This window comes from Ammospiza caudacuta, chromosome 1, assembly GCF_027887145.1.
Source record: "Ammospiza caudacuta isolate bAmmCau1 chromosome 1, bAmmCau1.pri, whole genome shotgun sequence".
Lineage (NCBI taxonomy): Eukaryota > Metazoa > Chordata > Aves > Passeriformes > Passerellidae > Ammospiza > Ammospiza caudacuta.
Window position 1 is genome coordinate 5,888,293 of NC_080593.1, and position 26,703 is coordinate 5,914,995.

General features: G+C 40.1%; 1 protein-coding gene across 4 annotated transcripts in view; it reads left to right on the forward strand.

Annotated features, from left to right (window-relative positions):
- The first annotated feature begins 202 nt into the window (after positions 1-202).
- LOC131556924 (sodium channel protein type 5 subunit alpha-like) overlaps positions 203-26,703 on the forward strand; it is a 178,515-nt gene continuing 152,014 nt past the window's right edge. For all 4 annotated transcript variants that reach the window (XM_058803871.1, XM_058803862.1, XM_058803879.1 and 1 more), the window contains exons 1-6: positions 203-469; positions 2,137-2,255; positions 7,524-7,613; positions 11,132-11,260; positions 16,071-16,162; positions 24,406-24,636. In XM_058803871.1, the coding sequence (XP_058659854.1) occupies positions 203-469; positions 2,137-2,255; positions 7,524-7,613; positions 11,132-11,260; positions 16,071-16,162; positions 24,406-24,636 (928 nt within the window). The remainder of the gene's footprint in view (positions 470-2,136; positions 2,256-7,523; positions 7,614-11,131; positions 11,261-16,070; positions 16,163-24,405; positions 24,637-26,703) is intronic.

Genomic DNA, 26,703 nt, shown 5'->3' on the forward strand with positions numbered 1-26,703 from the left:
AACCACATAAAAACAGATGAAGAGCTTCCTGATAATATATAATGAGTTACTTGGGGGTTGAGTTTGGTGAGGGTTTTTTTTCCATTCTGCTGGCTTTGTTCTTCTCGCTTTCCTCGCGCCACTAACTTCTGATAACTTTTTTAATTCCAGCTGTTTCCACTACTAGGAGTAAAGACCAGTAAAGACAAAGCAGGATGAAAAGATGGCTGACTTCTTGTTACCACCGGGTACTAACAGCTTCCACCGGTTCACGCCCGAGTCCTTGGCTGCCATCGAGAAGCGAATTGCAGAGAAGCTGGCCAGGAATGCCAAGCAGGAATACAGAGAGCAGCTGGGCGAGGAAGAGAAGCCTCAGCCTCAGTTCGACTTGCAGGCTTGCAAGAAGCTGCCTGATATCTATGGGACTGTTTCTCCAGAGCTCATTGGGGAGCCCTTGGAGGACATTGACCCTTTCTACAATGATCGCAAGGTGAGCGCCAACCCAAAGCTAAAGCATGACCTCTGATTTGGGTGCTCTGCTTGTTATCTTTCTACAAAAAGTAAAAACAATTCTTTCCCAGATTAGGGATCAGAACGTTGGCATGAACAGGGCTCCCAGAAAACATCTAAGCAGGAGGGCAGAGAGGAATAAAAAGCATAATTTAAACTTGTGTGTTCTCAGATAACCCTGAGAATGAATATACAATATCTGAAACAAGCAGAGCACGGGCTGAGTTAATTTAAGCCAGATATCTGCCCTATCTTGCCTTCTGCATGAGCTGTGCCTTCACAGGTCTGTTGTTTATCACTTAAGCCCCTTAATGTTAAGGGCTTCTGGGTGACTTGAGCCTTGTGCGAGCACTCTGCACAAGAGCAGGAGGCACCTCCACAACCGTTCCTGGAGAGCAGTGGCTCTGCTCCTGCTGAGGAAGAGCAAAACTCCATTTGAGATGACCAAAACAGAGCAGGAGGGAGGTGTGAGCGGCATGTGCAGTGCTGGCACTTTGCAGAATGGTGAACTTAGTCCCAAAGCGAGCATCACCTGATGAGGGATCACGTGCAGGCTGGAGCAAAGCCACAGCAGTGCAAACAGCTTCTGTGAAAAGGCTGTTGACAGCAGAGCTGGGCTGGTTGCTTACTACAGTTCATTCCTCTTTCCAAGCATTTCACAAAACAGAGGACAAAATAAAGCTTGGAAGCCCTTTGTTTTTTTAGGCGGCTTCCAGTTTTTTCAGGTACTGCTGTTCCTGATTTTGGGCTGTGCTATTTCCTGTAAACAATGAATTAATGTGACCATAATGGTACTTCTATTAAAGCAGTGTAGAGATAGGTGTTAGAGCTACAGAACAAAAGTTAAATGGATAAAGACAAACAGATTACTTCCCTGGAAGGGCCAGAATTAATTTACCTTTTAATTTTCCTGCTATCCCTGGGCATAAGCAACAGGATATGGATTTGCAATTTTAGTGCCATGAAGTTTTTAGACTCAAGGTGTGTGAATTGCTTAGATTTTATATATTGGGTGTCTCAGTTCTGTCTCTGAGAGAATATTAGTTCCTCTGTGCCTGGTGGGGCATCTTCAGAGCTCTGCAAATTGGGTCAGCATCAATTCACTTTTGTTTTTGGTTTAAGATAACTCAGAGAATTGTTTTTCTCTGGCCATATTCATCTGAGCACAATGAGAGTGCTTCAGTGCCAGATCCTGGTGTGGAACTGTGAACTGTGCCTCCTACAACTTTTTGCTTGGTGAGACAAAATTGAGAGCAATAAAGTGTTCAAAGTACAAAAATAGTGAGATCTGCAGCACCTGGGAAGAAGAGCATAACATAATTTCTTCCCCTACATTTCAGTCTCCAGGTAATTTTTTATTTTTGAAGGTAATTCTGCTCTATTCCCAGCCCCATGGTGGAGGTGATGACACAGGACCCACTAAGGGTTGAACAAAGAAAAAAATATGTGGGATATTACAACAGGACAGTCAGTTCTGTAGGGAAGGCCTTGGACAAAACTTTTCACCAAGTGAGAAGGATTTTGGGGGTCTTGGGAGGGGGGGAAAACTATGGGATGCTGGCAGGAATTTCCCAGTGGGATGTGGGCTGGAAAAGCTGAGCATAAATGCAAATACTGAATGTTCTCATTTTCTGTTTTGTTTTCCAGACATTTATAGTACTGAACAAAGGGAAGACAATCTTTCGATTTAGTGCCACTCCTGCCTTGTACATACTTAGTCCTTTCCATCCAATCAGAAGAGCAGCAATTAAAATTTTGGTACATTCATATCCTTTCTGTTGATTTTCCTCCTCATGTATTTTATATGGGTTTTAAACACAGATGGATGGAAGTCAGAAACCATTTTATTTCATTAAGCTGTTTTAAATCTTCTGGCTGAATTTGCCTGCACAAGCAGAAATGCACTCGGATTTTCAGTTTGTTTCATTTTATATTGTTATGTGAGCTATAAAAATGACTGTATCACACTGCTGGCATCAGAGAATGTGAACTGCACTGGAGAGTCTGGTGAGTTTACTCAGAATTAAAAGATGGGAAGGGACTGATCATATTTACTGAAGGGAAAGTGGGTGTAGTACCTCAGAAAGGAAGGCAACCAGGGGAAATCTACACTGATGGAGAGCTTTGCTACCAAAGCCCTTCAGCAATCCCTCCCAGAGGTAAAACTCTGTGACACTGTCTGGAGACACAATTTAATTCTGAACTGCTTCAGATCTGATTTTTTTTTCCTTCTGAAACAGAATATTTCAAAAATTGTTTTGCGAATTCTTTTCTAGTTTGTTTACTTGGATATGTTATCCAAAAACGAATAAAGGCACAGGCTGTCCTGCTGGACCTTTCAATGGAAGTGCAATGCCCGATTTCCTGTAGCTCTGGTTCTGAAGTCATGCAAGACAGGCTGCAGTGGTTGGTTTTGGCCTGTTTTCTTCACACAACCCCAGAAGCATTATATTCTGACATAGTCACATCTCTCTGGAAGGCCAAACTGACCCAAATGTTCAGCTTTGTGTGAACATTACTAAAAACACACCTTTTTTCATGACTTGGCTGCTTTCTCTGGGGTGCACATGGGAGACCAGGCAGTGATAATTCAAAGGCTTCACATGCTGCTCTGATCATTCTGTCATGTTTTAGTGATGGAAGTCCCTCATCTGCAATGCTCATGTCCACCACAGAGAATAAATGAATACTAAATAGGTAGCATCTTAAAAAGATTGGTTAATTATCAAATTTCAGGGAAAACAAATAGGGAAATAAATTAGATTCCCACTCCATCCAGGGAGGAGAAAAAGAAAAGGTGATACTATAGATATTCCATCAAAAGGACAAACAGGTGAAGCTTCTGATTGCAATAATTCTATGCAAAAATGAATATGTGTTATCAGCCAAGATATTATTATGGTTACTAAGAATACATTGTAGAATTCTGCAGAGAGATGAGCTGGTGGATCAGATTATGTGTGCACACCATGCAGCACATGCTGCTGCATACCCAGAGCCCCACCAAGTTTTTTAGGCACAGTTCCCTCAGCACAGCCTTGCTGAAGTTAATCAAGGTCAATGCATTTACCCAGGTGTGGCTAAAGTAAGAATCTGAAAATTGAGCTGCTTAGAAACAAATTGAGAGTATTGCCTTCAGTTTTGGAGTTTGTTCTGTCTTCTCCTCCCTTTTTTCTACATTGTTTGGTGAAGCCAAGAACTCACAGGAATGTGTAGCACAGGAGCTACGTGCCATTGGTAGCAGTTGAACAGAGGATAAATAATTAAGAAATCCTTATCACATTATTTCCAAGGATAAAGACCACAGAGGAGAGCATTTAAAATATCTGTCAGGAAAGGAATATGGTCAGATAAGGAGTGTAAGATTTTGGGAGTGGCAGGTCTCAATGCAAACGTGAGTTTAGCTCCATCCAGAAAGACAGAAATTATCACCTTGTGCTGATAATTTTGAGAGATCCAACAGCTCAGTCTTTGGCAGGCACAGGAAAGAGACAAAAACTCCAGTCCCAGTGAGACAAGGAAGATTCTGCATTAGGCGCTGATTTGTTTTCTGTCAATAAAGACCTTTTGTATCAACCTGAAATACAAAGGCCAAGTGGCTGAGCAGGCAGTCGATATCCCAGGCAGAAAGGAGCCCAAACCCGCAGGTACTGAAGCAGATAATATCCCAGACATGGGCCTGGGACCCAGAGCTATCCTCTTGCGTGACTGTAATCAAGCAATCTTCATTTTCCCCAGGGCAAAAGCCTAAAAGGACCATTAGCAAATGCTGCCCTGTCACGTAAATATCTGTAGCAGCTTCTTTAGTGGATACCATATTTCAATTCCCAGCCATTGAGTGCACCATGAAGGCCAACAGTGGAACAGAATAGAGAGGACAGAGTAAAATCACCCCATAAAGAAGCTGTGGGGGTCACAGTTCCTGGTTAAGTGGCTGTATGTGGAGTTCTTCCTCTGAGATGTCTGGCAGGATAGATGCTATGTGTTCACTGCTCATCCAGCCAAAACTGAGCAATAGAGTCTTTCAAAAATACACCCTTCCAAGGGGAAAAACTCCCACAGCCTCCTAGTAATGTTTATTACAACTAATAATGTGTCTTTAAACCCCTTCTAGGTATTTCTCCTCTTATTCAGGGTCCATAAGGCCTCATGGATGGTACAGGCCCACATGGCTGCCCAGAAGGTGGCCCTGCTCCATTCCTGTCCCAGAGGACATGGAGGATTTTATCCCCAATGGGAGGAACACTTTCTGTCTTCTGCATCATTATTAGCTATTGTTAACACCTTTATTAACTATCTCCACCTTTTAATGAGATTAAATTACTGATAACATTTCCTTGATGCCCTGTGTTTTTAAGGCTCCTCCCCTTCTTGCCTGCAAGCTAAGGGCCATTCTGTGGTGTCCTTGGTTTCTCCAAGCAGTTTGCTAGTCTGTATAAAATCTGTAGCAATTCTAATTTCTAGTTTTTCTAGGTTTTATAGCTAGTTTTTCTCACTTTACCACTCATCCAGGCTGGAGTTTTGGTAAAAATGACCTTCCTTGGTGCTAGAATCATGGATTCTGGTGCATCAGAAAAAGAAAAATAATCTTCTTACAGAATTTCCAATCTTTGTCCATATTTTCTGCTTGCAGCTTTCCTCCCATCCTATTTTGCACACTTTCCATAAGGCAAAATGAGATCGTGTGAAGCACCAATTATACATTCTATTCATTGGGACTAACCTTTGCTTGCACATGTTATATGTAATTTGGCAATGATCACCTAAAGAGCCTCTAGTATTCAGTCTGCTAATTAACAATTATCCATCATAATGAAGTCTAGAATAGAAGTGTGCTGCATTTGACTCAGTATCTTTGTGCTAGGAGATAAAATTTATAACTTTTAGAATCGGTTTGTGCAAAGGCTATTCTGTAACCTCAAATTGGAAATAATAGGCTTAATTTATTGCAGAAAGGATCCTGAGGAGTGGCTTAGTATATTTAGTTTGTAGGGTTTGGAAAATTTGATTTAATAGCAATTTTAAGACAGGGAATGGGCAATGCTGCTAATACAGCTTATCTCAGTTTTATCTTCTTTGCTTTGTCCTTTCTGAGTAGATCATCATCATCATGAACTTTTTCTAATGCAGACAATTGCATTCGATTTCAGGTAGGAATGCTAATTTTCATTCTGTGGGGATTTCTGTTTTCTCTTTCTAATTTAACACAGACCACTAATTTTGGTGCATAACCAGCTGAAATGTTTCATTCTTTCATGTTCTTTGTAGTTTTCAGTTTGATGATGAAACCCAGATTGAATTTGTAGTGTGTTTTTTGTCCCAGAGCTGACCCTTACGTTTTCAACCTGTGCTCTCTGGTTTGTTCTCTTTGGTGCTTGAATAAGGAGATGATGACACCTGCCTGTAAGAAAGCATTTGGGAAAGCTGTTAGATTCAGTTTGTATCACAAGGAAACAGGCATATAGAGATCAAACCAGTGACCCTAAATACCAATAGAGGAGTTTATTTGCTTGGAATTGAAACATGCTATTTGTTTGACATGGTCTGAAGATAGCACTCTGCTTTCCTGTGCTTCATCCACAGCACTTCACTAGAGTTGAAAAAGTAATCCAATGTTTTCTAGTCTAGCTGGAACTTAATAATTATGTTAGCAAGAATGACAAAACTTACAGAAATATATCTGAAGCTGATGTGAGCAAATGTGAGCAGGTATCAGACATCCTTGGCAGCCCTTCAGTAGGAGGTGTTGGCCCAGAAGTGGAAGATGTCTGTGACATGAGCAGTCCCTGTGAGTTCAATTACTGCCTTCTGTGGTGGCCCTGGGGAATCCTCAGGTTGGTTACTACCAATTTAACCTCGCAGTTGCTTATGTGGCCCATTGGAAAACGTTCCACTCTGTATTCAGCAGAGATTTTTGTCTCTGCAAGAGGATAAATTTAATGCAAACATTTCAGGACGTAGGTTTGGAACTAAATCCTTCAATCACTATTCTCAAACAAAAAATAACACAAACAGGATCAACTACAGAGATGAAAAAACCCAAACCAAACCAAACTTTTTTTTTTTTAATCTTTTCAAAAAAAGGCAAAAGAAATTTATTTTTGGGTTTTACTTATATTCCCTGTGGTCAACAGGGAAAAACAGGGTCCCTGCCTGTTGACTGTTTTCCTTTGCCCTTATCTTCTGTAGTTAGATTTTCCTGGTTGCATGGGCCAGTTGTTGATGCAGGAGAATCCCATCATATTTTGTAATTTTTTTACAGAAAGTGGCATGTGCTTTTAGGAGAGCCATCCAGTGAATTATGTTTTCAATTTCAGGAATTTGATTTAGGGTGCTTTTTATGTTTATGGTTTCAGCTTAGCAGCAAAGTGTGTGAACTGTGCACTTGGGAGGTTTGTTTTAGCCTCCAAATAGGGAATCTGGTCCCCCAGCAGAGGCAGAGAGCCCTGCAGACCAAGGCTGCCTATTTGCCCAGCAGGTTTGCAGACCAAGCCTTAAAATCAGTGCTCTGAAACTCATACTTGCTTTTGGTGAAACTTTATGCTGAAAGCGAGATCTCAAGCCCATTAAAGAGATTAGAAAGACCAGATTTGTAACTTTCTCCTACTGCCTGAGAAATGTTTCAGGATAAAAAATGAAGTGGGAATTTGCAGACGCAGGTTTTTCTGTGGATACTTAAATGAGACTAATCCCTCTTTTCATACAAAGTTGTGCACCTATGCACATTGTCATCTGACCAGCACAGCTGTAAATTTGGGGTATTGTACTTTCAAAGGACTGCAGAGTCAGTACTTTTGTTTACTGTATAAAGTATGTTTAAAAGATATAGGAAAAGAAAAAAAAAAAGCAGGAAAGATTCCTTTATTTTTCTATGTTTATATAATTATTTGTCTCCCAATGCACTTGCAAACAAATGCTTATAGTTCTTGAAGCAACTTGCAAATTGTGATTGAGCTGTCACATCTTGTGTAAAAAGACAAAAATTTATGAAGTCTTGTATCAAATACTTTGTTTTCCTTAATTTGCCTCTTTACATTGTTCAGTATGTTTATTATGTGCACTATTTTAACTAATTGTGTGTTCATGGCACAATCAGAGACTCCGTCATGGAATAAATATGTTGAGTAAGTATCCTCTACAGCTGCCCCATCCTCACCTCAGCCTTCCTCTTCCTTTTGTTGTGTTCTTGTTTGCATCTTGTTTGCTATTGTCCAATTTCTTTCTTTACTGACTGTGGTGTCTGCCCTCACAAAATGTTTTTCCAGGTAGTTCTTTTAGCCTGTGAAAACTCCCTTAGTAAGCAAAGTAAATATTTTTAGTCCATGAATCTCATGCTTATTGCCAAAGGCACCTTTCGTGCCACATCTGGATGAAATCACGTATTGAGGACAACCCTGTTTGAAACTTGTCAGCCTTCCACAGTTCCCTTGCAACAGATTTGATGGTTGGACACATCAGAATAGGCTGATGGAGCTTAAGTTGAATTATTTCAGGGAATAGTTCCTGAACTGACTAACTTCTATCCTTGATCTGAAACTTAATGGAAGTAAAACTTCCTTTTGGACTGAGCACAGCATGAGAAGTGTTCCCCTGTAATCATTGGCAGGAATACTTTATGAGCATTAAATTAGCTAGGAACACCTCTATGAGAATTCCTGTCTTTTTAGCTTGACAAGCCTTCAGGAAAAATAGCAAAGGTGCTGCATGAAGGGGGCTATGTTTTATTGTTGTGGGTTTTAAAATTAATTTTTCAAGAGGTTAAGGGACCTCAGTGAAATGAAAACCCATTTCATTTCTTTAAGTTGCTTAAAAATATTCCTTTCAGAAACAGATACCAGATGCACAAGCTAATCAACCTACAGTGCATTAAACAATTATTTTGGCTCATTGAACCAATCAGAACACACTTTTTATTTTTGACTGACATATGATAAATGCCATCTGCTGTTTCATAGCCTGGTGGTTGGTCTACCCAGGGCTGTAAGAAAAGACAGTAAAATGCCCTTATTTAGGTTCCACAAAATCATGCAGGGCACATCTTCTAGGCCATAAATTACTAATTATAGGCAGCACTGAACCAAATATTTCATCCCATCACAATAACATTTTAATCCCAGGATGTTTCATGTATAGTGTGGTACCCTCAAGTGTGTCTGTGGCTGTCCTTTCCCCTGATGTTGTCCTTCTCCTATTGAAAACTTTCATAACCATTGCCACGATGTTTTCTGCTGAATCACAGACATCTCATCCACGTGATGATCTCATCAAAATTTGGCCAGTTGGTGTTCAGCTGGGAATTCAAACATTCTGGAAGGAAATGCCATAAATGATAATATTGTGTCTTCTGCAAGCAGGAGAATGTGGGTGATTTTATCAGTGCATCAAGCAGAGCATGCAGAAAACGTAGAGCAGAAATGCAGATGGACTCATGCAGCATGGAGCGAATCCTTCCATGTTTCCTCTTCTCCTGTGTCCCCTCATATCTCTCAGCTTTTCCTCCTCAAGTGCATGGAATGAAATCAAAGTCAAGTACTTTGGAGGAGCAAAATAACCCAATGAACTGTAATTCAAATTGATTAATATTGGATTTGGAGAAGATACATTTAATCCATTTTGTTCTGCTGTTTCAGAGACTCACAAGGGATAGAAGAATAACCTTGTGCAAATATTTGTCCTAGATCTTCCTTTAAAGCATTTTTCTTACCATTTTGAAAAAAAAAAGGAATCAATTCAACTTTCCCCCATTAAATTTTTTTAAGAACCCTGACTTTTGTTGTTAAAGAAGCTGTTCAGTTGCTGGAGGACTTTCCCCGATCCATTTAGAATTAGACGATGATTATACAATCAATTAAACCCATCTGACATGCTGAATAAATACAAGTGCTTTATCATTTTAATGAGCTTATGTACTGTTAAGTATTTTTTTTTTTAGTTCTTTGCATGTGTTTTCTGTGTGTATTACTAAGTACACATGCTTAAAGAGACTGTCACATGGGTGACCTATATTCGAAATACCAGAGCAAAGCTAAATAGGAGCTGTGAAAAAATTGGGTACAAGATAATGCTCAGGTATATGGTCAAAGAGGAGCTGTGAGGCACATTTAATGCCCACTGCTGCACCCAAACTGTCAGGCTAATCCCCATTTTAAGATGAAACGCACTGAGATTTTATAACCTGTGAGAAGCACTACAGTGTAACACAATGGCAGGAGGGCATGATGTCTGTGTATTTGACCAGTTGCAGTTCAGTGTAATAGAGCTAAATATATTTTATACATAATGCTCTTCCTTATATTGCCACTTTCAATTGCTCACACCTTTTTTCTACCAAACAGGAATCTGAACTGTTACAATTTTTTTTTTAATGTGTGATGGCACCAATTGATGTTTAGCACTGAACAGAAAACACAAGTCAGTGCTTCCAGTGACAGCCCTTCACATCATGACTTATGAGATTTGTGTTTTAGTGGATTTGAGGTGTTTGAGGTTTTTTAATAGGCTTTGGTATCATCTGCATCTTCATTAGGAGAAAAGGGGTAGGGAATGCCCATGGTAGACACTAAACATTTATTTATTTGTTAAGATATGGCCTAGAATACCCAGTCCATTGGGCTAGGTGTCGTGGGCAGCAACATTAAAACAGAGTTGTTGTATGCCCTGAACTCTGTCTCTGATGGCAGGTAGAGCCCTGGGTGAGTACAGATCCGAGAACTGTAAATCAAAGGCATTATTGTCCTCCACAGAGATTTGGCTAAATTTTATTACAAGTGTCATCTTTATTATGAAAGGTAAGATCTATGTTCTAGCCCAGATCGTCACAGTCAAGAGGCTGTTGGTAAAAACTTAATTTACTAGGGGGAAAAAAAACTACCCTTTTGTCTCCTTTACTGTCAGGCAGGTAAAAATTACTACATACAGTAGTCAGGTGGGAGTTTTTCAATTACTTTTGAGTGAGGGCATTTTGTTGTTTAATTCTCAAGGCTGGTGGGATTTGCCAGGGATAGTGAAACGCAGGGGAAGTTGAAGGAGAGTTACCCTTTCTGGCTGATAAAAACAAGTGGTGGCATTTTTTTAATCTCCAAAATATCTTGGGCAGGAAGAGATGTGAAGGGAACAACCACCCTCCTCCCAGCTGGAAAAACAAGGAGTGTGCCATAATGCTGCCCAGAGAGGTCGTGGACTTCCCATCCCTGGGAGTGCTCAAGACCAGGTTGGATGGGTCTCTCATCAGCCTGGTCTAGTGGAAGATTTCCTGCTCATGGCAAGGGGGTTGGAGGAGATGATTTTTAAGATCTCTTCCCATCCAAACCATTCCATGGTTCGCTAATCCACTCTTGGTCCACTGGAGACATCGGAGGTTCAGAAGTCCCACAGCCCAGCTCAGCAGTGTCATGTCCATGCTTGACTTAATGAGTGAGGATTCATCAAGGGACACCTTGTGCTGGAAATTATCTTCATTCTGAGACTGTCCTGAGTATTTTGCTGTTCCTTACCTGCTCCTTGGTCCACACACAAGGCTGCTCATGCACAGCCCAGTGCTGCAGCTGTGACTCACACGAGCAGCCCCAGAATTGTGCTCCTGCAGTTTCAGCTGTCTGCTGCTTGCTAATTCTCTTTCTTCTTTGGTCACTCTGTTCCCCAGGTACACTTTCACTGGCATTTACACTTTTGAGTCATTGATAAAAATATTGGCAAGAGGATTTTGCATGACAGAATTCACCTTCCTTCGGGATCCATGGAACTGGCTGGATTTCAGTGTTATTGTCATGGCGTAAGTAGCACTCCTTTATATTTTTCAAGAGAGTTATATGCAATAGAACTTTTTAAATGGTTGTCTGGATGTTGTGGTTTTTTTTTTTCTTCACTCAAATTTTACTGAAAATGAGAAAGGTCTGAAGTGTATTAGGAAGGAGGATTTTTATCCTGAGTAGTTTCAGAGGAAGAAGTCAGAGGAATTCTCAGTTCTGTTCTCTGTATTCACCACACAATTTTGGAGAAATTATTTACACTCTCTGTGCTCCACAGAGAGATCTGTTTGTAAAATATCTATAATAATATCTGCCTATCTAATGTAGTTTTGGGAAGCTCCAGACCCCTGAATAGAAAATGTTGTAAGTGTGACTGAATACCCACGTATTTAAATCCCTACTTATACTCTATCTATCCATCACATCATCAGGGCTGTTTTCACATCCCTGTTTTCACAAACCCTTTTCACCTGGAAAGTAATTACTATTTTACTACAGAGAATTAATTTGTAGTCCTCTGAAACTTGTATATCTTGGAAATAGAAATTTGGCCCCCACCATTATATTCCCCTTCAGCTGGATGCTTCTGCCTAGATTGTTAGAGTTCATTGAGGACACGTGGGGTTCTGGTGCTGTGAAGAAGGTGATGGATTTGCAACATCCAGACAGCTAAAAATACACAGGGGTAGAGAAGCAGTCAGCCAGCACTCACAGGGGACTCAGGGTCAGCCCAAGCTCTAGCCAAAGGCAGAGGTCTGACACTGTCAGTACTCCAGCTACGAGAGAAATCCACATTTCTTCATAGTCACAAAAGAGAAAATTGTACAAAGAATGAGTGCCATCTTGAACTGAAAGCTGGTAGAGATGCCTAAAAGACTCCATTTCCTAAACACAGAGGTATCTGATCTGATCTCCCTGTTTTTTTTTGTTTTTTTTTTTTTTTTTTTTTCTGCTTAATGATACCTGTATTCAGTTCTGGGTTTAGGTTAGTTCTTCGTGCTATCTTTAACCCCCATAATTCACAGCATTAAGTGAGATTCAAGTGTGTTAACACCAACATCTGAGCTGAACTCCAGGGGCTGTGAAATTTGAATGGAACCAAAATCAGGAGAGAAAATTCAAACAAAATTAGCTAAAACACCAGTGAGGGCCACTGAAGTTGAAAGCACAACTCTGTCAGGGCACAAGGATCAAGACCAGTATTTGAGGAGACACTGGATGATGCTTTTGGTCATCTGGTTTAACTTTTGGTAGTCCAGTGAGGAGCAGGGAATTGCCCTCTTTATCCTTATAGGTCCCTTCCCATAACTTGAGATATTTTATAATTCTGTGGTTCTTAGCAGCAGAACAGCTTGAAGGTGTGTAAATCCTAAGTGAACTTGCTCAGGAGCACTCCCAGTTATTTCAGTAGGCTTTGGATCTAAGCCAGCCCTAGGCCAGGTCCTGGTATCTGTTGCTGCATTCCTATGGATTTGGCTGAACTGACATCTGGCCACTATGATAAGCCTTTAAAAAAACAAATCAGTGCAGATGGGGAGAATCTTTTGGAGGTCAGCACACAGTTGGTATTTTTCACAGCTAAACTTTTCCTCAAGCATTGCTAAGTGCAATTCTCCTGCAACTTTTAGTGGCAGGACAACACCACAGAGTCACCATCCTGCTCTCCTGTCTCCTGTCCATCAGGCAGGTGGTAAAAGCAGGGTATAATCACCCATCTGTTTGTGAGTTAGGATGTGAGTTTATTTGTAGGTGTCAGAATTCAGGACTGTGTGGAGAATTTCTGTGCAAGGGTTCTCACTTTTCTAGAAGGAAAGAGATTTCTGACAGGAGGGTAGAAAGGAGCAGAGAAAAGGACAAGAGGAGCCACAGATTCCAGCTTTGATCATGGATCTGCTTCTCCTCATCTTCTCAGCTTGGGCAGAGGTTGAGGCATCTCCCCCAGCTCTGGGGGCATCTCAGACTGAAATTCAGGTCTGAACAGTCAGTGGGAGACATGGTCTGAACACCCCTTAAATTGTCTCTACATCATCTCTGGATGTTTGGGATATAGGGAGCAGGAAAGATGAGAATGTTTGCGCAGACCTTGAGGTGGACAGTAACCCACAGGGGAATTGCTCACTCCCTCTTGGTAGGAACCAGGATTTGGTGCCCACAGGTTGTGGGTTTACCCCCTTTTTTTTTATTTTCTAATTCTAGACTTTATTGGCCACTCAGTTCTCCAGCCCAAGAATCATGAAAAATTCTTAAATCCTTTTCTTGTAAGAGGCTTGGGATTCTGTGCTTTCTTTCCTAACTTCTTTTGATTTTCTTTCCAAATGATATTTCACATCTTAGTTAGAACATCCCTAAAACAGGGGGACCTACAGCTGTGAACTATCGGACTTCTTAATATAAAACTATTTTCCTTCAGAACCAGAATCCATTCCTATTGTTTCTTACTTTAGGAAATATTATCTCAAGCTTTTAAGAACAGAAAAATAAATGGAATTCTGGAATAAAAAAAGAAATGGAAAAGTGTTTCCTTGAGCCCATGGGCAGCAGTGAGAGAGTTAAAAGTGGCTGCAATATGATCTTCATATGTACAATGAAACCTCCTTCCCAAGAATGCAAGCAGCAGATAGTACAGAGACTTGGATAATGGAATCTATTCTGATACGATTTAGCCTTCATACAAATCCAATTTGCAAGTAATTTAAAGTAAGATGGATCACACAGGTAACTCTGGTGTTGTCTTTGCTTGTAGCCTGTGTGCTGCCAGAGGTATTTCTGTATCTGCAAACAAAGATGGGCTGGGAATTCAAAATGGAGGATTCTGATAAGGGGCCATGAGATTCAGATGGACTGAGGGTTTTGAGCTAACAGAAAATACAATTATTTCACTGATGGGTTCTGCAGTGGGAAGGCCATAATTTGCTTTAGAGTTGTTGCAAAATAGCTTCTTGTCTTCTCTTTTGGGCAGAAACAGCACAGATTTGGCCACAGAGGGTTGTTTTAAATAGCACACTGGAGAATAAGACGTGCTGCAGGTCTCCAGGGCTTTGCTCCTGTCCTGTGCCAGCAGACACAGCCATGGCTTGTGACCCTCTCTGGGGTCAGGGATGGGTTCAAAGGAAATTATGAACCTGCCCTTGTTTAGATCCCTCTCTCCCAGACTAGTGCCTTCCTCTTTCCAGGACAGATGAGATAGAGGCTGCTCTGGGTTGGGAAGTGCCATGTCAGAATCTTAAAGGCAGTAAATGATTCCCTGGCTAATGGGAAAATTCAGCATAGGAATTCCAGCTACTTCTCACTCCCTGGTACAGAAGAACTGGTCAGCAGCATTTTAATCAAAACAAAAGACCAAAATAAATCCTAATTGACTATAAGCAGCACTATTATCTGCTTCATAAGCTTGTTCACATATTTATAGTGTGTTTTTACAAATCTCTGGTCAGCAAAACCATATTCGCATCCTAGTGCTTCTCCCCAAATTAGTTTTTTCCTCCACTTTTCATGCTGAAGAAGAATTTGGGAGAGAAGCACAGGGTAAAGCTGGGGAGGAAACAGGTAAATCATTGCCCAGACTCCCCTGTGAGATTATGAAGAGAAGCAATGTTTTTCTTCCAGGCTATAATCTGGATTAGTAGATATGGAGAGGATGCTTTGTCCTCCCCAGGGGCCTTTGGACAAACGCCATTTAAGCAGGCTTTTTAAAATAACCAGGTGAGTGTTTTTTGTAACATTTAGAAACAAAGGCCCCAGAGAAGTAGGGCAGTTGAATGAGATCTGGTAGGATTTTAGAAGCAAAATTCAAGGGTCTAAGATCTCTTTTTTTTCTGAGGATACAGTGGTGACTATGGTTTTTCTGCATACAGACTGGGAGGAAATAATTTTGTACAACACTGATTAAATGAAGCTCATTCCATGACTGGAATGCTCCCTCCTGGGAACGTTTAGCTCGGATGTGATGAGTCTCCAGGATGACCAAGAGAGGCATGGCAGGGAACAGCTGGGACTGGTATTTTAATGATAAAGAATTTTTAGTAGGATGGCAGTTATATTCATTTAGACTCCATCTTCCCACAGCCAAAGGGCATGAAATTGAAATATAAAACAAAATACAATTTAAAGCATCTCTTGAAACTAAAATTTGCTTTACCACAGAACTACAGCATCTTAAACTAAATAACCCAGTCGAAATGTTTGAACTATTTTGCTATGTTGTTCTATATGTAGTTTTCAGAAGCTATTATGTGAAAATTGCTTGAGTATTTGAAGCAGCAAAATAACTCTTAATATTTCCAATAATGTAAAGAATTTTATTTTTTTGTTCAACTACATGATGGTAAAATCTTGAAAGCATTTATGGCTGAACAGCACAATAACAGAGTTCACCCAGTAGTTTTAAAGGATGGATGCCTAATAAAGAAGTTTAATAGTTCAAGTGGCATTTGAAATTATGTGCACTAATAAAAACCTGGGGCAAATGGCATCAAAGAGCAGCCTGAAAAGTGGATGCACCTCTCATTTGGCTGCGTTCACTCCCACTGTGTATGAATGCTTTCTACATTCAGACAAGTCTCATACTCTATTGTATAATTCCAAATAACTGTGACTTAATTCTACAGGTATGTAGGAGAATTTGTGAATGTAGGCAGTGTTTCACCTCTTCGGACTTTCAGGGTATTGAGAGCTTTAAAAACTATTTCAGTAATCCCAGGTAAGACGCCCTGATCCTTACGTTTTGGCTCTCAGCTACAAGTGATTCTTTCTCTGTCTCTCTTTGTCCCTTTGATTGTTGTTTTTTTGGCTGGTGTTTTGTCATTGTCTGTGTGTGACTTTCCCTTGTTACAGATACATAACTGAATTTGTGGACCTGGGCAATGTCTCAGCCTTACGAACGTTCAGAGTGCTGCGGGCGCTGAAAACAATCTCAGTCATTTCAGGTGAAAATCAGGTTAAACACTCGGGCTGCAGTTAAAGCCTACATGCCATTTCCAGTAGTAAACGCTGTAATTACCAAAGACTTAACCATAGATACTGATCAGGAAATGGAGGAATGTAGGGAATGTGACCTGTCAATAGAATACAGTATTTTTTACATGTTTTTCCAAAATGGTTTTTGTGGGCAGAAGGAATGAGAGTGCCTCCAAAATTGCAGAGCTCACAAGTGCTGCAGTAAGAACAGTGGCTCGTGAATCACACACATAAAGTGCTCATCTGTGAACCCCATGAAGATGGCAATGAAAATCTTTTAAAACCTTCATATATTGATTTTTAGAAATGGAAGGTTAATGACCTCAAAATGCATATTCATGTTTAAGAGCACATCGATAGAGGAATCTAAATCCATGCTATGAGCTGAGGTTTCAAGACTTCAGGCACAGATAGCCTAATTTGTCATGGTGTTTATCCATTTGCACGTGATAGAAACACTGCTGAAATTCTGGGCCTTGAAGAGATTGGAAAACATTTCAGTGTTTATTTAGATAGGTTCAGCATTTCCTCAACTCATGTTTTCTCATATTTTCAAGGATATGATTTCTCCCCTCTTCACAAAAAAAAAAGAAGAAAAATCAGTTTTACTACACATCTGGTACTGAAAGAAGATCTTTATATAATCTCTTACTATTAAAACAAAAATATTTTTATGTAATTTATGCAGAGTTGAGTCCACTGAGGACTAACCATGCAACAAAACTTGCTGAGCATTATCTATGGACAGGTCTCATTCAGCCTCAGTGTTTAACATCTCCAACCTGCATGACAAGGTAGAGAAGATAGCAAAAACCATGCATGGTAGATCCTATCTGTGATAATCCTGAACAGATGTTGGCAATTACACATTAAAAATATGCAAAACATTGAGACAACTGCTCAGATTCTCACTCACAGATCTTTAAGGTTAGAAAGGCTTTTCCACCCACTCTCTTATGCACTGTAGTATCAATCTAAACAAATTCTGTGAAGTAAACTTGCAGGGATATGTATTAAAACTCATCACCACATGGAGCTAGAAATGAGAATTCAGGAATGGAAGTGTTAAGAAAAAATATATATCTGGGTCTAGAATTTGGTTCCTCGTTCCAATACCACACTAATGGAAATCAGGGAAATTACTGGGAAAGAAAAGTACTTTTCATTGGAAGTGTGTGTTCAAATACAGAATTTAAAGAGATTCATTAGGTACTTGAAACCAGTACCTGTCTCAATTTTTGTCTTTAAGTTTTAAAGAATAATCTATTAGCAGAGATTTGTGGGGATTTTAAAGTTTTCTCCATCAGGATTTCCATTGAGAAGGGATTTTTATTTTCCTGTGGAAACAGAGCTGAGCACAGCTTTACAGATGCTGTGAGATGACAGTGGCTACTCAGACAGAAAGGCAGAGTTTGTTTCCTAAATTCCTCTGATAGCAATTTGAAGACTTAACTTGGAGGGACATCCATCTCCAGGGGACACCTTTCACCTTTCATCTTGTCTCAGGCTTGAGCCTCTTCAGAGCAAAGCATGTCCACTTTTATGAGTTGTGTATATATAACAATTTTCTGCTGTCCTATATCAGAGGAGGAGCTGAAGCTTGTTTTTGCATCAAATGATGAGTTATGACTTAGTGGGGGAAAAATTGAGTGCTGAGATTCAAAATATCCAGATTCAAATACACCAAAACCCTTCAGTGATATTAAACAGTGAGTTGTTCCATTTGTTAGTTAATAGGAAAAAAAGAAGTGTTATTTATTAAAGTAATGCATAATAACTCACATCCTCTTTTTTCATTCTGACTGAATATTTGATTAGTTTTTTTGATAACTGCATTTTTATGTACAAGTTCCTGAATTATTTGGTGACATAACTGCATGTAATATGCTAATAGAATATCTGGCCTTTGATTTTTATCACCAAGATTACCTGTGCCCTGAGTATTAAATTACAAATGTGGAGAGCTACAAATTGCCATAGCTGCCAGTGAAAAACAGACAAGGTGGAGATTTTTTTTTTTTTAATATTAGCAGATAATTTCAGAGGAGTCTGTTCATCTTACAGTTAGGCATATATATTTTAAAAGATATATTGGACATGATGCTGTGGTTTCTCTGGAGATCAGTCTGAGTTTTTAATGATAACATAGGCTTATGCTGAGGTGAAGTATTTTCCCCCAGCAGGCTTAAAAATGAAAAGATGATGAGCATTAACATGTTTAATGAGATTTTTGGGGTTAATTGCCATAGAGAGGAGAAGGTGGTTGTTATTTTTGCTTCCTCTTTCACGTCTCAGATGAAAAACACCAAGTTGTATTTTCCTTTGGAAACATCTGAGCTTTGCCTCAATAAAATTGATCACTTCTCCATCAGGCACTTCTATTTGCACAAACATGCTCGGACTCCTCGTGCTCAGTGAAATTGTTTACAGAAAGCCACGGGCCAAGTCCTGGTGGTGTGAGGCTTCTGTCCAGCAAAGCACTTAGAGGCTGCTTTTCAAAGGCATTCTGCTTCACTTGGAATCAATGAGTTTCGCTATTGACTCCAGGGGGAGTCAGTAAAGCTGACAATTAGTGCTTTTAAAAATCTCACCTACCTTTAATGTCTGGCTCTAAGTGCTCGAGCAGGCACAGGGATCTTTAGAGGGACACGGGTTCTCAGGGCTGAAAAAGATCTCCTAAATTCAGAGTCCATTCCCCTGGCCTAAGGCTGCATTTAGCACAGCTCAAGCACGGCTTGGTATTTATTGCCTGACCTCTTTGAGAAGCCCTTCCAAGGTGGAGGTCCCAGGGTCTCCCTGAGAAGGCCAGGAACTGTTGCAGTGACTCATTGCTTTTGTTATTAGAAGATTTGTCCCAGGTGGATGGTCCAGATCCAGACCCAACAACACAAACGTTGGCATCTACCAGCCAGCTTCCCTCTCACTGGAGAGCTGGGGCTCAGTTTGGGCGCCAGAATGCCAATATCTCCTGCTCCAAACGTGCATGGACCTGCAGGTCCTGTCTCTGGACGCAGCCTCCCTCTCTCTTGCTTCATCAGATCTCTCTTTTTTCCCCTGGAGCTGTGTAAGACATCAGGTCAGTGCCTGATCTCCTGTGGCAGCCCTTAACATGCCAGAAGACCTTCATGGAACCCCTCAATTTTCCTTCTTCTGCACTGAACACACCCATTTCTTCCTGTTTTCCAGTTGCCCGTGACATTGAGAGGAAAACAAGCTTTGTACAGGTTCAGGTGCTTAGAAATAGGTAACATTTTCTCTATGGGAGCATTTTAAAACCCTTAACTCTCAGTGATTTGATTTACTAATTGGCGTCTTGCATGTTTCCCATGGCAACTGGATTCATTTGTTTTCCTAGCCAGACAGGAACCATGGTCAGCAGCAGAACAACCCACTGAAGCCATTCATTTGTCTCCCATTAGAATCCCATTACCAGAGCATCCAAATCCCAGTGGGCTCAATAAGAACAACAACAGAGGGTCTTGAATAATATTTTACCCTCATGGAAATCACCGTGTTTTGATAAGTACTAATTGAGATAATATAAACCCTGAGGTACACTCTCTCAATCGAAAGGCCACAAAAAGCAGGCCATCATCATCATCATCATAATCCTCATCATCATCCCCAGGATTTTGAAAACTGCCTGTGTGCAGCTGTATCCAGAGAAGCTCCCCTGCTCTTTCTGGAGCAGGCGTGCACACCACGGACACTTCACACGAAACGACAGGGTACCGGGGAAAGGTGACCTCATAGAAAATTGGGCCAAGGCACTTTGGGGCCTGATCCAGCTCCCATTTAAGTTAGTGTGAGACTAAAGGCTATAAATAGTGCTGTGAATGTTATCCAGTGCCTCTGTGATAGCCAGAACAGAGCTCGGAGAACAAGAATTAAGACTGTGTGGAGGAGACTGACCCCCGTTCACTGCACTGAAATCCTGCTGCAGGGAGATAAATGTCACCCTTTTGGTGGGTAAATCGCTTAACTCAAGAAGTAACTACCCCAGAGGTGAGAAACATATGGCATATTTGTGTTTTCCTTGGAGACTGGCCTGTCAGTCACTTTTCCACGCTAAGCCAGCCTGCAGGAATGCTGACACCAATTCACGTTTGCCAACACATTGTTAAACTCTCTGCTGCCCCATGTCTCAGTAAGTAATGACAAAACACACTCATCAAGGGTGAGCCTTTCTCTCCCTACATGCCTGTGACTCATGCAGACATTTACAGGACACAGGTGTATCCTCAGGGAAAGGAATGGGCTCGATGAGGACAACTCTGCTGCAAGTCACACTCTTTTTTTTCTTTTTTTTTTTTTGTGTTTTTTAATTTTTCTTCTCCTTCCCACTTGTTTCCAGACTGTGCATGAACGTGTCTGATGTTCTGTAGGTGATTGCCAACATCTGGTATGGATGTCATACTGAATTATACTAATACTTCCTCACATCTCACATAAGGAATGGATGGTGTTTTGGGATCCTGCCATTTCTCATTGTTTGGTGTTGCTTGCATTTTCTATGGTTTCTGATTTGCATTTGAAAAATGATTATTTGATTAACCTCTGAATGTGATAATTTCTACCTGCCTTAACAGGAACATTTGGGCCAAATTCTTTTTGCTCTCTGCAGATGTCAGGCTGCCTACACAGCCCTCATTCCACTGATTTTGGATCTCGTGTTTTTTTGTTCATGTCATGCAAGCAGGATTTGGCCCAGAGGTGTGGAAAGAAGTCAGTGATTCAGAAAAAGCCTGTTATTGATTTACTCCACAGGGAGTAATCTATAGACCCATTGTTATTAACAGCTGTAGATGTTACTCAGCTTTGGATCAGATCCTCGGGTTTTTTCCTGCATGCTGCCTGGTTTGATGTTTGACTTGCAAGAATTAAGTAAACGCCTTTAATGCCCCATAAATAATATCTTCTATTAAGCTATATTGCTGCACTCTCATTGGCACTATTTCAAAGAAGGATTATTTCTCCAGAAGATTTAACCGTGCTCTAAATTTGAATACATCTAGCATTGCTTTTACAAAACATGGGATTGATTCAGAGAGATGCAGAGCACCTGCAAGAAGTCCTGAGTGTCCTTAATTCCCCTCAGCCCTTCTGTTTTAGAGGCACAGATAGTTTAAATGAGCAACGAAATAAATATTCTCCTTAGCCTTGGCACTTGGTTGTGTCAACCACCTTGATGGATGCTACTTAATTTTCTGAGAAAATTTTGGTTTTAAAGGGTGAGAAAAAACAGTTCAGCTGTAAGTATAACACTCTCCAAATGGTTTTCCTGGAAAGTTTTAACAAAGGTCCAGGAGGCAGAGTACAAGTTATTTTTAAATGGTCTTTAATGACAGAAATTGTATTACTAAAGAATCTTCTTAAATTGTTCAGAAGCTTGTAAGCTATGAAAACAAAACAAAACAAAACAAAACAAAATTAAAAGGAAGTAAAGTAGAAAACCCTCTCATAAAGAAATTATTTGATACCTGCAAGGAATGAACTTGTAAAACAGAGTATAGAATTGCTATTCTATTTAAAACTCCATTAAGTAATCTGGGAAAAACATGTTTCATTAAATGACCTTAAAATTGGCAATACTGAGGCCTGATTTTGAAAACAGAGTGTCTCTATTGGTAACTAGAATTTTGTAGGGTTTTTTCTCTAATATTATCCCTATTCATGTTAAGACTCAGATTGTCCTTGCCCATATGAGGAAGATTAATTAGTGCACTTAGATGGTACAAATACAGGCTCCAAGTTTGTGTTTGTATTACAAACAAATAAATGTTCTACAGGGATTTCACAGGGAGTATGGCAGTAAAATAATTCATAGTATTTTTTTCCTTAAGACTCACTTTGCATTTGGATTTCCCAAGTTTAACCAACTTCAGTGAAGCAACATCTGTGCATTCAAAGGACAACCAATTATAAGAATCACCAAAAATATTTCAAAATATTAGATTAAAGAATTTAGAATTCCAGTTTATTTGCAAATTTTTTCCTCCTCTCACTACTTGTGTAATACCTGACTGTCTCAAAGGTCTTATAGTGCTGGGCAAGGGTGACATGCCAGAAGTCCTTTCAGAATTGGGCTACATCTAAAATTACTTCTTCAGGTAAAAAATTTACTCAATGCTAGATTAGCAGAAGAGGTTTTATTTTTATTTAGGCATGAAAACAGGCAGCCAAGCCTACAGATTGGTTCAAAAATTCAAATCAGCCTTTTTCTAAGTATCTGAGTAGAATTGATCTCATTTGTAAAACCTCTTTCTGGTGAGGAGGAGATGTGGCATGAAAATCCAAGTTTTGCCTGATGTTTGTCCTGCAACAATTTATACCTTATTTTTGAGCACAGCAGGGAGCTGTCTAACCTCACCCTCTTTACCATGCCATAAACTAATTTTGGAGAGGCAAGCACAGAATTTCGTGGGGAAAGCAGCAACTGACACAACCAGAGGACACAAGCTGCACCAAGGGAAGTTTAGGTTGGATATCAGGGAAAATATTTTTTACAGAAATAGTGATAAAGTTCTGGAATGGCTGCCCGGGGAGGTGGTGCAGTCCCCATCCCTGGGTGTGTTTAACAAAGCCTGGATGTGGCACTGGGTGCCAGGGTTTGGTTGAGCTGTTGGGGCTGGGTTGGACTCCATGATCTTGAAGGTCTCTTCCAACCTGGTCATTCTGGGAATTCTGTGAGGTCCCCACAGGTGGTGGATCAGTGCCTTTTGGTTAAATGGGCCATTTTACAGATGTTAATGTCATTCACAGATTAGCGATATCCCATGCAGGTGTGGAGTATTTTAGGCTGCTGGATGCAGGGACTGCTTCACCTGTGGCCATTCCAGCAGCTCATCCTCATCTCAGAAACCCTGGTTTCCCCTCACTCTAACCAGAGGATTTTAAGCAAAGCCAAAAGCTAATTTTGCTTTCCTATGAGTCCTGAAGTACATTTTCACGTTATTTCCAATTATGCAGCTCTAGCTCAGCCTTTGTGGCTGCCAAACTCTTGGGGTGGAATTCCAAGGAGCTGAGATTTAATATGTGTGTTCATATTCAGTGAGCAAATCAATGTGCTTCTGAATATTGCCCAGGAGAATTCCTCCTGTTTCCTCTTTGCATTTTCTTTTTTTCTATTTAAATCAATTTTTCTTATTGCTGCCATACTGGTGACACAGATTATCAGAAGCATTTATTACTGCTTGCCAGTATTAATTAAATATAAATAGGAAAGAAATGACAAAATTGCCATGAATGTGCAGCTGATATTAATGTCCAGCTGCAGCACACCAGTTTAGAGGAGAAGGGTCTTTTTTTAAAAAGGAATGGGGTTTTCTGTTGTAGTCATGTAATATTCAATCAGTTCAAACAGTGCTTATCTCCAGGAACACTTCAAAAGCAATAACTATCACTTGAGAAAACTGTATAATTATTTTTATCTGAATATTTATAGAAGAATAAAGTGAAGCTAGTGTTAAAGGGTGAAATAATAAAAGAGAAGTTAATTTGTGTGACCCAAGCCTTTGGTGTTATGCAATGGGATTATTTATCTACTTTGGCAGCGTACTATAAAATGATTAACTTTGCCCAGGTAGTTTTGGAGCCTCAGGTTGTTTTACTCAAATAATTTCCACTGTATTTATTTGATTGCCTATATTTGGCTTTTTTTCTAATCCCAAATTCTTGTTGTCTTAAGCAAATGAATTGAAGGCAGAGGAATTATTCATATGAGGACAGCATGTTGGATTTGGCACTAAAATATGTAAAATAAGCAGGGAATAAACAGCATTTCCATACCTCTTCATCTGTTTATGTGAGGGATAAAGTTATCAGAATCACCTGAGAGATTTAAAAGCAATTCATGTTCTCAAAATTCAATGGGATTTAGGCTTTACCACCTTTACTGCTGCTCCATGAAAATATAAAACATTCCATATTTTCTTTATCCATGGATAGTTCCACATCTCACTGTCCCTCCATCCAGTTCTTCCCCTCCATTTTTAAACCAGTGTTTGTGCCATTCCAGGACTTTTTTCCAAGACCAGGCCAAACCAGACATTCATAGTGATCACTTGTCTCTCGTTTCTGGCGTCCAGTTGCAAACACACGCTCACAGCCCTTCAGATTTCCCTTTCCATGGAGACTTTCATCATGCAAAGCAGCTTTCTGCAGACACACTTCAGTCTCTCAGTCTATAAACTCTCGGCTTTTATCTCCCTAGGGCTGAAGACCATTGTAGGGGCACTTATCCAGTCTGTTAAGAAACTTGCAGATGTGATGATCCTGACCGTTTTCTGCTTGAGTGTCTTTGCCCTCATAGGCCTCCAGCTCTTCATGGGCAACCTGAGACACAAATGTGTCAGGGATTACACCATGTTTAACTTCACCAATGGCTCCCTGTACCTGGATGGTAGGACGTGGAACAACTCAGATGAATTTCTTAGTGATCCAGGTAAGCTCCTCTTTGCCCTGTAACTGGTTTCTGATAATTTGAGATTTTGGGGTTTTTATTTGTTTGTTCTGGGCTGGTTTTTTTGTTGTGTTTTTTGGGATTCTTTTGTTTGTTTGGTGGTTGTTTTTAAATTATTTTGATGAAGATCTGTACCTGAATCAGCAAAATGTGACTCCTGGCTCATCATGATGCCAATGTGGTTTTGAAAAACCTAGGTACCTTTCTTTGAGTCCCTATGGTGCCTTCACAGTTCATGCTGAAAATACTTCTGCTGCTTTCCTATGAAGTCCTCGTTGCCTCACTGATGATTTTCACAGTTTTAGGGGGCCTTATATATTTTTAAAGCTCTGTTTTCTGAAATTGAGCAATCACATGAAAATTTCATGTGTTTGTGTGCTCTGTTTGTGTTATCCCATCCCTGCTTGCAGTGAGGATCTAGTAAAGATGTTTGTGCACCTGTGATGGATCAGGGCACTTCAGGGCTCCTCTACCCACAGATAACTGAGACCTGTGTGAGGAGCTGCTTTCCCTCTCTCACAAAGGCATTGAGGGACAAAACTGTGATGGCTGGAAGCATAAAACCCTGCAAGAAAGGTGAAAGGAAGAAATGGGGCTGTGAAGGCAGTCTGGCTCTCCGGAAATGGAAATAGGGTAAATGTGATACAGGATAGTCTATCAAAATACAGATAATGTCAGGGCCAGCTGCAGCATTGCTTTAAATGTGGGGAATTGTACAGCTGCTCCAGCATAACATGAGCAAGTTTATTTATGTAGTCCTGATATGGGGAGGAGGGCAGACACCCGCAGAAATCCATTTAGGAAATACAGCAATGGTTAATAGGGTCATGAAAATATACTTGCTATCACTAGAGGAGATTTGCCTATTACAAAGATAACCAACCTGGTGAGATAATGGATTAAAGTGAATTAAATTTTGACCACTTTGTATTACTAGGAAGTAATAATAATAATATTAATTAGTATTTTCATGATATCTGAAAATAAAGACAGGGTGCATTGTGACAAACTTGTCACTTACTTTGAATAGACAGAAATCACTAAAATTGTGGAAATGTTGAGGCAATACAGCAGGCCCTAAAGACCTAGAAGAATAGCAGATTTATAAGAGAAAAGTAGTGACCTCTGAATAAGAACAATGATGCCTTCCTCAAAACACTGAAGAAGGAGGCTTAGCCATTAGGCAAGAGAGAACAATACTAAGCAGGATTTTCATTTAACATCCCCTATTGCACTAAAGTGATTCAGAAATGGAAGGACTGGCTCATTTTGTGACTAGATGGGATAGTGCTTTGTATTTCATTTTGCATAAGTATTATGGTGAAATGAAGTGACCGTTTAAGGGAGAGGCACTGACCACAATTTAATAACAGTCCGAATTTCAAGTACTGCAGGGAATTAAGCAATACATAAAGTTAGATTAAAGTGTAGGCAGACCAAATTAGATAAAAAGAGGAATATATTAAGAAACAGAATCATGTCAGTGTTTTTTCTGAAGAAGAACTACAGAAGAAAATTGGCCAGCATGTTGAGATAGTAGAGTTCACTCGAAGGGAGCACAGAAAATTACAAGAGCTCTTTGGAGATTTCAAAACCAATGTGGCTGAGTCATTTAGTTTGGAACAAGGATACTAATCTAAAAAACCCAGAAAACAGAAACCTGAAGTGCTGTCAGAGACCCATATTAATACTTTATAGAAAAAGGGGGATGTAAAGATATAAAGGAGTTCAAACCACTGAAAATTAAATTGGAGAAATTCTTAATTCTGTTCATCAGGACACCCAAATAGAGAATTAAAATGGGGTGATGTGACAGTTCTGCTCTTCTTGAAGAGCAAAAATTTGCTTTGGATTCTTTAAGAACATTTTAATATTTTAAAGGACAGCAGGGAGCCTCTGAAATGGCATCAGCCTCCTCCTGTGCCTTATAACCATTTTTTGCATGAATGAAAAAACAGAAATCAGTAAAACCCCTTGAAAGTGTAATTGAGGGAAGAATTGTTTGGTGCTGCAGAGGCAATAGTTGAGAGATTTAGTCATGAGGTGTGA